We start from the raw sequence: 13,456 nt of genomic DNA, 5'->3' as shown, positions 1-13,456 counted from the left end.
CGTCTTTTCACTATTTTTTTTAATATTTAAGAGTTAAAAATTAATTTAATATACTTATGGTAAGATATTTCCTTATTTGAAGTCATCAAAATTTTACTATTTCTTTCTAATTTAAGAGTTGAAAATTAATTAAATATATTTCCAGTAAAACTTTTCCTTATTAGAAATCATCAAAATTAATGAAAATTAATACTTTTTTCATTATTTTGAAAATTGTAAATTAACTAAATTTGATTTTAAGAAGATTTGAAAAATCTAGAAATAAATGCAAAACCGTTAGAATAAGAAAAATTTTAGAAGTACCATATTTTTAAAAGTTTTAAGTACATAATAAGTATGCAATCAATGATTTTGTAAAGATAAGACTTTAAAAATAAGAAAAGATTTTAAATATAAAAAAAAAATCGTAACACAAATATGGTTCAAATTGATGTGTCTCTCTTAACTTGTGGCAACAAGGGAAAGAGGCATTATATGGCAAACGCAAAAGTGATGATTCATCAACCACTTGAAACTTCAAGTGGTAAAATATATATGTTTATATATTTTTGTTTACATTATTTATTAAAGCGTGAAAGATTTTTGAAAAGTTATTTGAACTTTTACACTTTATTAAAAATTATCACAATAGACAAAATTATTTAATTTTAAATAGTCAAACATTACACGTGCGGTTAAACTAGTATATATATACACACACATGGCATTTGGTTTGTGCTAAATTCGGGCTCACAATTAATATTAAACTTTATATTTGTAAACTTTTTTCTACCTTGTTGGTATTCTTGTTTTTTTAATTTTTGTTTTATTTTTGTGGCATTATATTAGTTGTGAAGGTAGTTTGAACATGCCTCAATATTTCTAATGTTAATCAAATAAACTTTTTTGTAGATTAAAAGAATAGTTTTTCATTTTAGAGGTAATTTTAGATTTTCTTTTTAGTTTCAATCACATGCATGCACCAACATTATTTTTTCTTTTTATTTTACTGATAATTTTAGAGATTAAAGTCTTTAATAATTCAAATCGGGTTTAATCTTATGTTGAATTAACTTCATCATTTTTTTCTTAATTCAACTTATATTGACTAACCTATTTTTCATTAAATTTTTTCTCAATTAAACTTATATTAATTAACTATTATTAAAAAATTAGATAAATTGTGTCGTTCAAAGTAATATAATAAATATTTAATATTACACATTGTTGTATTATAACATCAATAAAGTTAACTTATAAATAAGATAAAATTTAATTTAAATAATTAAAAAACTTGATTCAACAAAATACTTTTGCAGATGTTCCTTCATATTAAACCATATGAAAGAAATTGAAAAGTTACTAATTTTTTTAACTTTAATAATTTCTTTTTCCTAAAATTCATGTTAAGAAATTTATATTGATATTTCTTAAACGTATTTGAAGCTTTTATATTTTATGTTAAGTTAATTATTTTGTTCTAAATTATATAAAGTATTGATTATCCCATTTTTGTTAAAAAATTCATCATCAAAAAATGTAAAAAGGAATTACTCTTCTTTTTCATTATTTAGTATAATTAATATTAGTTAAGTTGTATTTTTAAAATTTAAATTTTCTAACATTTTTAATTATATATAAAAAAAATAATATTTTATTTAATAATTAAGTGTGTACTAAGTTAGAAAGGAAATGTCAAGATATTTTGTTTACTTGATAAATTTGTTAGGAAAAATGATAATTTGAAATAAGATTAATATATTTTCACAAAATAGAAAGACAATAAACTTTAGGATCAATTTTGAATTTTATTGAATAAATTTTTAGAGAAAAGACATCAAATACCCTCTCAATTTATTAGCAAAACTTATTTTAGACCCTAAACTAATCTGATAATTATTCACCCCCTTATGAATTTTAAAGTGTATTATTCCCCTCCAACAGTTGGCGTGGTAAAAAAAAATAGAAGCGCGTTTTACTGAAAAAAAGTATAAATTTTTTTTAGTAGGGCCCACTTTAATACTTTTAACCATTATTTTTTTCCCCCTTCTTCCTCACACCAGACCACCCCATGTCTTTTACTTCCTCTATTTTTTTTCTTTTTTCACTCCTATTCACCAAAAATATTCAATCAAATACACAACCATAGGAAGAATAAAATACACAAATTATACAACAAATAAACTTTTATGAATATCAAGAATCAACAAACAATTTTATTTCGCACATCAAAATAGAATTTACTGAAATTACTGTCAAAAGTTTACAATTTTTACATGAATTTCTTCACAGGAAGCTTCTATATCAGAGTGTGCAAATAAAATAAATATTTTGATTCCGTTGTCGGGACCAATTAGATGAAACGACAATCGAAAAGTTAGGCACAAAGCATTCAAAGCACCGTTAACATAATCACTATTTTTAATCAAATGAACAGATTGACCAAATATATAAGGATTATCCAAAAAATCACCCAACCTTGCTTATGGAAAACCCCATTAACAATAAGTATTTACAAATTACTATTCTAAGAGCAAATTTACCCCCCCTTCCCCGCCCCCCCAAAAAATTGCTACAATCTTCAAACCAAATCTCTAACTTTAGGCCATCAACAAAGGGTGAGCTGGTGAATGAGGTGACGGGTTGGAGTTTAGCTTAGCCAAAATTTTTATCGGCAGGCGATGGCAGTGGCGGTGAGCTGTTTCGCGAGTGTGTTGGTCTTGGTGGGCTCCGATTTTAAGAGAGAAAAAGTGAGAGGGATAGTACAAGAGAAAAGGGGGGGGGGGGGGGAGCATCGGCGGTGGTGATTGAAAACGTGGAGCTTTGCTGGTCATCGCCTCCGATGAAGCAATGGCAGAAAAGTGGAGAAGAGAGAAGGAGAAAAGAAGACGTTGAATATTTAACAAATGTATGTATGTATTATTTAAAAAATAATTTATTTATGTGGCATTGACGTGGATCCGACGTGGCTACAACATGGCTCCAATATGACGCGAGTGTGATGCATTCTTCATAGTGAGAGTGATATAATTTTTTTAGGGTGGTAAAAAATTCATATAAAAGTTGTTTAAGGGGATAAATAATTAAAAGTGAAGTTTAATGACTAAAGTGTGTTTTCGTTGTAATTTTAGTGGGGAAAATGTCTTTTCTCTATTTTTTTATGGTGTCACTATCTTTTTGTCATGACTCATCATTTTTATAGCATTTAATAAGATCATATAATTGTTCAAACTTCAAATTTATCAAAATAGATGAAAACTTGTAAAGTAACTAAAATTTAAATTAGAAATACAATTGACAAAAAAAACTTTATGTGAATATTACGAAAATCTTACATTCTCTCTTATATATAGTAGTCGAGTAATATTGCAACAAAAAAAGTACAGATATATAAAAACAGAAGTTAGAACATTCAGGATGGAAGTGAAAAGGGACAAAACATTATGTACCAAATATGCAATATAGTCATTCTAATGCCGCACGGCAAATATCCAACTGTCAGCAGAAGAAGAAGCCTTTACAATGAGCTAAAAAGAAAATGGCGGTCATCTCTATGATGCTCCTCAGTTACCTTAACAGCAACTACTGTTCCTTAAAATTCTTGGCAAAACCCCACAAAAGTACCACCCCTTCAATACCCAAATAAAAGAGCAAAAAAATGCATTGTGTTTCTTCAATGAACAATTTCAAGATTCTCAATTCCAAGTTTTATTGGTAAATTTTGTGGTATATAAGTAGCTTTGATTGTTTAGACAAGACAAATGTTTGTGAAGGAGACAACCCATTTGCCCAGAAGTGTTTGGCTCATATAGACTTCTTTTCCATTGTCAATTCCCAGGTAAAAGTACATATTTTTTGCACTTAGTTGCATTTTCTTGATGCCTTATTTAATAATTTTTTGAGAAAAAAAAGAATTTTTTTTTTGGTTGACATGAGATATACTGCTAAATTTTCTGTAAATTGAGGATCTAAGTTGTTGGGTGTAGATGTATTATATGCTAGCATGAAAATTTGTGTTACTGGAATTTATCACTGGATATCTATTGTGGGTTGTCGTTTGGACTTTGATTCGTTTGCTCTATGTGGAGATTTAATTCCCTTCTAGAATTATACAAGGAGTTCCCTGGTACTCCCTGATGCAGGTGGGAGTTGGCAGGTATCCCGTAGAATTAGTTGGAGGTGGCGGCAACCTTGCCCAAACACCACGGTTATTAAAAAATACCTACATAAGTTAATGGGGAACTATGTATTATTTTAAACGGGGTTTAGACCTTCGCTGGTATAGAAACACTGATTGTGAGCAATCTGTTTGGACCTTTGGCCCCTTCTGGTAGATGATCTACATTCTATACAAAAGGATGGTCTTCAAGAGATGTAGCTAACTGTCAGATAGTATGCGACCTTATTGGCTTCCCTCTAGCAATGAGTAAAGGTCATCTCTGTGTGATCGACCAGGACAAAGATATCCTCAATAATAGGCTAGAAAGTGAGATTGCTACTGTTCTTGCTCCTCGACATATCTACCAGTCATAGAGTCAAGCTTTTCCTTCAACCATTGCCCAGCATAATTGGAAGCTATGACTTCTGCCACATGATGATTGTTGCACTGCATTAGGGCAGCAAAGGCAAACAGAAAATTTCCAGCATCATCTCTTGCCACACCACCAATGCCAGCTTATCCAGTTTGCTCCAAGTAGCTCCCATTTGTATTAATTTTGATCTTCCCTGTTCGAGGCATATTTCAAGTCACCCACCTGCTGATAACCTTTGGTCTAAGTTTGCCTACCACTTCACATAGTTGATTCCATTGGTATTTCATCTTGCAGTAGGACAAACTTTATCCATAGAAACTTTGATGTACCACAGAAGTTGCTGCTCCACTCGTCTTGTGAAGAATCTGTTATGGTTGTCATGTCTACGAGCACATCTGGTTCTCCACATTTCCCAGCGTAGAGTGACTGGTATAACAACAACAACATCAAACCCAGTGTATTCCCACCTAGTGGGGTCTGGGGGGGGGGGGGGTAAGATGTACGTAGAGTGACTGGTATGATTTGGATAATCATCTTGTGGACAGCATGAGTTTGATGCCATTCATGTAAGACAGTTCTAGCTGGTCTGATTAGAAATCTGACGCCTAGTGGTTGTCCAAAGAATATCCAAACGCACTCTCAAAAAAGAAATGTTGCATCGTCTCTGGTTGGGGGTTTGCACAGCATAAACAATCTGTAATCTGTTGGCATATTGTCAACAAACCTGCAAAAAGGAAGTTTACCTTTCATTAATCTCCAACAAAGAAAGGATTTTAAAAGGGATGCTCGTACAAACTCTGTTGATTAATTAATCTGGTTTGTCTGTGAATCCTTATGTTATTCCAAGTATCCTTGTTGGAGAAGGCACCATTAGCAGCTGGTTTCCAAATGACCAGATCCAGTCCTAGGCAAGTGCCTCACAGTGTGAAGTTGTAAACTTGTAATTCTGAGCCCAAAAGTCATTAATGAATACTCTGTCCAGCCTTTTCCACATCCTTTTGCACCATGTGTATTTCGAATCCATTTACCCAATATCAACCATGCAACAAGAATGCATACATTCAGGGAATTTGAAACCTATTAGCATTTCTATGAGGCCTCCCACGAAATTTCTCTGCGGGATGTAGGAGGACATTAAATTCACCTCCAATACACGAAGGCTTACTATTGCTATTGCTATTGCTAAGGTCCTCCAAACTACTCCATAATTCCTATCTGCCTGAAGAACTACATTTTGCAGTTACATAAAGCTCCGGATTGTTTTGGTTCTTTTGAACTTTCAAAGTGATCTTGCTCATGGTTTTTGATAGTAGTGACAGTATAATTGTCCCTCCAAAAACACCAAATCCGCCCTTATATATTAGTAATGCAGTGGTTGAAACCCAAAAAACATCTGTAACCTTCAACATTGTTCTTATTTACCATTGGCTCTGAGATAACCACCATATCCAATTTATATTTGCTTACCATTCTTCTAAGTCTATGAATGACTTTTTAGATCTCACCCCTCTTAAATTCCATATAATTGCAGTAATCATAAAGAAACAATTAAAGATTGGTGGTTTTGTTAGTTTTTTTGTTGCTGGATTTTCTCACTTTGTTACCTCTTTTATGTCTGCTTCTACCTCTCTTAACAAGAGAGATTCCATTTCTACCACCTCATTTAGGTGTTGGTATGCATCACTCAGACTGTTGTTGTCACGACCCGAATCGGGACCTTGGCCGTGACCGGCATCCCAAACCAACCAAGGCCTGAGATGACTCCTTAGCCTTACCTCAAGAGCATGATAATAATAATAAACTGCGGAAGCTAACTAATAGAATAAAAGGAATGTAAGTTTGTGAGTCAAAGAACTAAATCCACAAAGTAATACCCCATCACTGTCCACAAAGCCTCTAACCGAGAATACCAATCAAGTCGGGACATGACCCGACTGTGTCAGGAGAATACAAAACCCAAAAGAAAGTATTGCAATAGTAAAAGACTACAGGAAATCAGGTCTTCCGAATGATGGAGGGCTCACCACTTCAACAACTGTCCAATATGAATACCAAACCTCCTAATGCTGCACAAGGTCACAAGAAAAGCCCTCCAAACCTACATAATGAAACGATGTGGCGTTTGGGGATGGTCAGTACTGGCATGCAACCCAAGGAAAGGGATATATATATATATATATATATATATTCAAACCAGTAATCAAACACATAACCAATAATACTAATGCAGTAGAATGCCGAGGTAGGGGACAAGTGACATGAAACATGACTATTTAAGATTTAACCCTGAACTATGTAGCTCATACCTATATTCATGCACCCATGGGCTATATGGGTCTGGCTTCCCCTGCCTGAGGGCCTCCAGTCCATGATAGCCGCATGGACTAGAGAAATTAAGCTAACATCACCAAAAGTCAATAACCTCCCAAAATATATTGTGTAAAGCAGACACAGTGGTCATAGACTCCCAACGTCGGCAAACGTGATTTCCAATTTTTGTCCCTCGGGACTACACCTTCTCGGTGAAGCAACACAATTCCCTTTAAGCCCTATTAAAACAAATTTTCACATACCAGTAACCGTGAAGTCCTTTATTAAGGCATTCCAAATTGGTATCATTATATCAAGAGACTTGCAAGTCATTCCGATTATTTCATACCGTATCCATTTAACCATTTAGACTTCAAATTCCGTTTAAATATCCATAACCAAAACCCTAAGGGCCATTCCAAAACATTATTACCTTTTTCCCTAGTAATGTTATGCAATTTTCCAAAGGACAGTTTAGACACTATTAGACACTATGAAATCCTTGTATAACAACCAAATTATGATATTGGTTGAGGTTGATGTCATCATCATGTCAAAATTTATAAACTTTGTGAAACCCAAATTACCAAATTCCACCATTATCACAATGACACAATTTCAGTTTACAATTCACGGTTTAAGCCATGGGAAAACCATTAAAACAAGAGATAAACAATGCAAGAGTATAACCATCAAAAACCCTCAACCCTAGTTTGAAACAACATTTAAGAACATGCAATTATCAAATAATTTGATGCAATAATATAATAATTAAAAATAAGGGAGTGTCCAACATGTCTTTTGATGGAGTGAATTCGAAAAGGACCTGAATTTGGGGCCCTGAGAGTTGAATCCTTGAGAAGAAGCCTTGTTATTGATTTTCTTGGGAATGGAGAGAAATGGAACGTGGAAAATCCCATAACTGATGAATAAATGGATTTATATAGGGTCTTAAGTCGTTTAACAGGGTACGAAAAGCCCTCACCCCAGACTTAAAAAAAAACAAAGACGGGCTTGACCCCAAACGCTTTTCAAAAATTCCGAAACTCTCCCTAATGATTCAGTTAACATCCCTTATCATGATTTAAGTAAAAAAATTATCGTTAAACACGAAGGAGGGTCCAAAATAAAATCGTCGAAATTTTTGGGGTCTTACAGTTGCATTCGAACAGTCTCATTTTCCTTCCAGATTTCGTCGTTGTTGACTTCTACATTCTCATCATCAGTGTTGCCCACACTTCCTGAGAACTGTGTCACATCAAATTGTCATTTAGATCCACCTAGGTTAAAATAGCAGGTAGGTTCTTTACCGCAGGCTGCAGGCTAGAAGACTTATCAGGAGCATTAACGTTCTCCTTCATTTTGTCTCCAGTGCCCTCTTCACAATTGTCTCCACCTCTTTCAATATCAGCCCTCGTAGAAATAGGATGAATCGTACATTTTACGAGGCATTTGTTTTTTCTTGTTTTTGTTCTTGGTGTTGCCAAAAATTGGTTTGAGTTTTTAGAAATGCTGAAAAAGAAGGTTCATGATTTTTCTTACAGCTTCCAATCTGTTGATCTCGGCTTCAGTAATGGAGTTAGATTACCTTTCCTTCTTTTGCAAAATTCACTTGTTGGATCAAAAAGAGGAAATGATCATTTAAATTTCTGTCACCAATTACTTCACATTTCCCCGAAACAGAATCTGTTTTCTGATTGTCATGATATATATATATATATATATAATGCTGAATCTTCTGAAATTGAGAATACATTATTGGAAAGAAATATTAAACGCTGGCATGAAAGCTCATGTTAGTGCAATTAATCATGGGATATTATCAGTGATTAACAACATATGCTTAGCTTTTGTGCAAGGCCAAAATTTTCACCAAGTGGTGTCAGAATATAAAGAAGTAAATTCATGAAGAAGTCGAGAGGTGTCAATATGTAATATATATATATATACATAAAAAAATATTTTTACCTAGCTACATAATGTAATTTTTCGACAAAGGGGTGTGAATCAACAACACCCCTCATTTACATGTGGCTCCGCCTCTGCTAGTTTTCATCCTGGATCAACTGGTAGTACTATATAGTGTGCAATATCTCACTTCTTTTGTAGGATGCTCGGTTGGCTTGTACTTCTCATATCATAGTGTTTAGAAGAGTATTTTCGATTGGTACTTGTCTCTTCCTGGCAAAATGAAAACTGTCTTTGTGATGAGTATCATATACTCTTGTTTAAACAATTATTTATCTGTCTTCCTTGAGAACCTGGAGTACTGTTGGTTTTTTTTCCATCCATCTTGCATGTTATTACTAATTTGAGACAACTAGTGTTATAGCTGGAAAATTTCTTGCAGCCGTTTTATCATTTTACCAGACAATCTTGAAATAGGTTACCATCGGGGACCGAAGGCAACGCATTGACGTGGAATATCATCAATTCCAAGGGGTGATACCAAAATAGAGGAAAATAAATGGAACCTACAAAAGTTCTAGTTAACTCAACTATGAATTACTGCACTTCTGCTTCTCTTTCATACGTATTCCTTGTAGTAATCTTTGTACATTGTCTCTTTAATCTAGCACAATAGTTTCACCGCAGTCCTTTCCTTTCTTTTTGTTATTTTACGCCGTTAGGTTTTGTTCACTTAGATGGCTCTGTGAACCGAAGCCACCTAACATTTGATCTGAACAGGTTAATATAATTCTACCATTGCTTTAAGAAATTCCTTGTAGACATTTTATCTTATCCTTCACTAAACTTGTCTGTAATCTGCAGATATTTGCTAAAGTTGTCTTATTCTCTTCATTTAATGAGATGTCAGTGATGCCTCAGCGGATTCAGGTATGATTGTCATCTGTCATCTGGGAATAGAGTGAATTGTGGAACAAATAGGAAATTAATGCAATACTTACAGAGTTGCAGTGATAATAAATCCCTTCCCTAATAAGGTAATTTAGGTAAAGAAAATCTTACATATAACAAGGAAGAAGAATCATTGATATGGAATGAACAACATATGTCGCCTCTTAATTCTACGTTGTATTAAGGCCTCCCCGCTTCATAACTCTAAGCTAATAGGTCATATCTCTCTACGTAGAGAAAATAGGGGAAAATATCATCAACCCATTAAATTTGTAACTTTACCTGCTTTCGGCCGTTTATTTTCTTATCAGGCTAAAATCAATTGCAAAAACTTAAATAGAGTTTCATTGTTATTAGTCAAAAATTTCTAATTGTCAAAAATTATTATTAGTCAAATAATACTAAAAAAAAAAATAATCAAAATAATCGAGTTGCAATTACGTACTTCATATTTATTTCTTATTTACATGCAATGACCTTTTTTTGCTCCTTTTTCAGGCCAAATCTATTTTAAAAAGACTTGGTTAGAGATCCTTTAATTTTACTGAAATAAAAAGTTTTCACAGAATAATGAAGTTCCAACTGTTTTTAGTTTTTATTCTTATATCTACATCTTATCTAGATGTAATGACCATCTCTTTCAATAGTGTACTATTTTCGGAACCAAATCGGTTAAAATCTCATTATTTTTATCCAAATAAATCCTTTTTTTAAACCTAAAAAGTGAAGTTCTAGCCCAATAAATAAATGCACCAGTGCCAAAGAAAGAAAGAAAGTAATACAGTCGCCAAATTTTCCAATACAATCCAAATGTTTGAATTAAAACTGAGCTGTCCCTGAACCCAACTACCCCCTATATACATACTACTCTCCCTAAAATGATGAACACGGAAGTAACAAAAATGCAGGAATACAATGGGCAGCAGGGTATTTGGATGTACCAATGCATCTATTGTCAAAAAAACTTCTCTTCAAGCCAAGCCATAGCAGGACATACCAAGGGTCACTTCAGGGATGGGTGGGTCAAAGGAACCGCCCAAAGCAAAGTGTTTGTGAAATTTTCTGATTATCAGCAGCAGCAGCAGCAAGGTTCTGCTACTGACTCATCAATGTCCAAGCAACTGGTTGTTTATGCTGCAACATCTGAAACTGACTCAACAAATGCTCATCGATTGCCAAAAGGTGATGTGCAGAATTTGGGAAGCCTGACCACTCAGCCTTTGTCTCCAGCTTCGTCCAGCAGACGACCACCAGCTTCGTCAAGCAGACGATCACGGGCCCCTAGGCATCATTTGAGGGTTCGTGATCTGAAGATACTAGCTAGGCTCAGGGCTCGTCTTACTGGAGAGGAGCAAGAAGTCATTTTGCGTCTTCTTCATAGTGCTATGGAACAGGTTTGTTCATTACTTTAAACATGCACTTGATCTTTTTCCTTCATCACTAAAACGATTCATGTCATTTGGTTCAAAACCAGAGATTATATTAATCCCACATTTTATATGAGATAAGTGAAAATAACACTGATTTTAGCTAATGCTTTTGATTAAATACGAGATAGGTTTAAACTCAAAATATATGCTTGAATAAGTCAATCCCTTGAACCAAATGATTCCTTTGAGAGTTTCTTTTATACCTTACTCTACTGGGTTGCCGCCCTCTTTATGAATTTTGGTTGATCTCCACCATGAATGCTATTTACAAGTGTAGCGTTCAAGTAATTAATGTATGATTAGCTTTTTAACCACTTGTATCAACGACATGCTTGGTCCCTGTTTATGGGGTCAAATCAATACATTTTAAGAAGAAAGATGGAATATCAATCTCATCGAGACAAAATACAAAGACTAATGCTTCAGGAGCATAATCTATCTCAAATTCTAGGGTTTCCACGACTCTTAATTAATTTAATCTACCTAACCCTTTTTCACGACCATGTATCTTTGTGTCTTAGGATGCCGGTAAATCTCTGTCTAATGCAACTAATTTGATGATTGATAGAAGCATTATTTTGTTACAGATAAAAAAATCAAGGAAGAAGAGCACTAAGTCGCAGGTGATCCCAAACAAGGATTCAGAAGCAACACCCGCGATTGGAACTACCAACAAAGATATTGATGATGTCACCATTGAAGACTCCGATGATGAGTCCAAAACTATGTGATCATATTGTTAAAGCATATAGTTTCTGGGTTGTTTCTTGTTAAATATGGTTTTGAAGATTATTATCAAACTATTAGTTAAGTGTTCTATTATTATATATGCATGGACTATAATGTAGTAGCTTTTTAGATCATCCAGTAGTAGTGTTAAACATGGTTCATCCCTTTATTTCCTATGTTGTATTAATATGTGTTACTACTGAAGAGCATTGTTTGGAAGTCTTTGATTCTTATATTACAGAAGAGAAATGTGTAAGGAGGAGAAAAGTTTCTCCTTAGGTTAAAGATTTGCAATCAAACACCATTAGAATTTTGAAAGGAGTGTTTCAGTTTCTTCTCGTCTCTAATGGTGTTTGGCTCGAGTTTTTTTTTTTTCTCTTTAACAAAGTAGGACAAACTAAAAATATTTGGTTAGAGCTCTTATTTATATCTATAATCTATATTTATAATTTATAATTTATATTTATAATTATAATTATTATAATATATTAAAAGTGTGAAGACCTTAGAAAAGTGATTGGAATTTTTTGGCCTTTATTAAAATATTCATGATTTGAATTTTTGGTCCTTCATTAAAATACTCTGTAATAGACAAAATTGTCTTTTTCACCTTTTTCTTCAATTATTATTTAATTAAATTAATATATATATATATATGAAAAAATTAGCTAAGGAGAATTAGTGTTACTTTATAAAAAATGTCAATTAGATGTCAATTAAAGCAACAAAAACATCCATAAAGATATTCTTGAATAGGAATGAAATAACATTGAAGAAGCAATATTTAATTTACATAATTAAAATAACGTACATTTTCGTATATAGAATAATAATACGGGTCAAAATCATTTTCCCTCTCCAATTTTGTCTTAAAAATTAAACTCCCTCCTCAACTTTGAACAATAATCATACTCCTCCCTTTATCTTAATTGACTTTTCAAAATTTCTATTTTACCCTTTATCATCAATTTTTTTATTCTTTTTTTTTTAACTTCTTTAAAATCATCATATTTTCATTTTAAAAAAATTTCATATAACAAAATTTTTATAAAAACATAAACATTATCTTCTAGGAAAAAAAGTAAGAAATACTAATTAAGTATATAAGCTAATGATGATCTTTATGAAGTAAATTATATGATAAGAAAATTAGTTTTATTAATAATAACCAAAACTATAATATTTATTTTACAAGTGAAAATAATAAGTAATACTAATTTTATAAACATATTTCAATGCAGAAAATACAAACAATAAATGAAAGTGATAAGCCTCTAGTGCCACCCCAAACTATGGTCAAAGTTGTTACGACACACTTCAACTTCACAGGGGTCCTATTATCCCCTGAACTCAAATTTAGCGTATTTTTGTCATTTTTTGTTCTAATGTGGCACCTTTATTACATAAAATGAAGCCCACATCAAATGTGTCACGCCATCTAAAATAATTGACAAAAGGTATTACGTTAGCTAAAAAGATTGACAAAAATATGCTAAAATTTAGTTTAAGGGGTAATAGAACACTCGTGAAGTTGACGTGTGTCGTAGCAAATTTGATCGTAGTTCGGGGGTAATAGATGTTTTCACGATTATATTAGATTTTCACTTAACATCTATT

General features: G+C 33.0%; 1 protein-coding gene across 3 annotated transcripts; it reads left to right on the top strand.

The window, feature by feature from the left end:
• Nucleotides 1–3,438: 3,438 nt before the first annotated feature.
• On the top strand, nucleotides 3,439–12,058 carry LOC107858910. Of its 3 annotated transcripts, none has more exons than XM_016703715.2 (5): nucleotides 3,481–3,817; nucleotides 9,452–9,509; nucleotides 9,594–9,659; nucleotides 10,589–11,074; nucleotides 11,698–12,058. In XM_016703715.2, the coding sequence occupies exons 3-5, from the start codon at nucleotides 9,633–9,635 to the stop codon at nucleotides 11,839–11,841; spliced, it is 657 nt and encodes a 218-aa protein (XP_016559201.1). In that variant the 5' UTR covers nucleotides 3,481–3,817; nucleotides 9,452–9,509; nucleotides 9,594–9,632; the 3' UTR covers nucleotides 11,842–12,058. The 3 variants fall into 3 exon arrangements, with proteins under 3 accessions (XP_016559200.1, XP_016559201.1, XP_047262570.1); XM_047406614.1 differs by having other exon boundaries at nucleotides 9,207–9,509; XM_016703714.2 differs by lacking the exon at nucleotides 9,452–9,509 and having other exon boundaries at nucleotides 3,439–3,817.
• The last annotated feature ends 1,398 nt before the right edge of the window (nucleotides 12,059–13,456 follow it).

This window comes from Capsicum annuum, chromosome 2 (assembly GCF_002878395.1).
Source record: "Capsicum annuum cultivar UCD-10X-F1 chromosome 2, UCD10Xv1.1, whole genome shotgun sequence".
Taxonomy (NCBI): Eukaryota; Viridiplantae; Streptophyta; class Magnoliopsida; order Solanales; family Solanaceae; genus Capsicum; species Capsicum annuum.
This window is presented reverse-complemented; position numbering and strand designations above follow the sequence as displayed.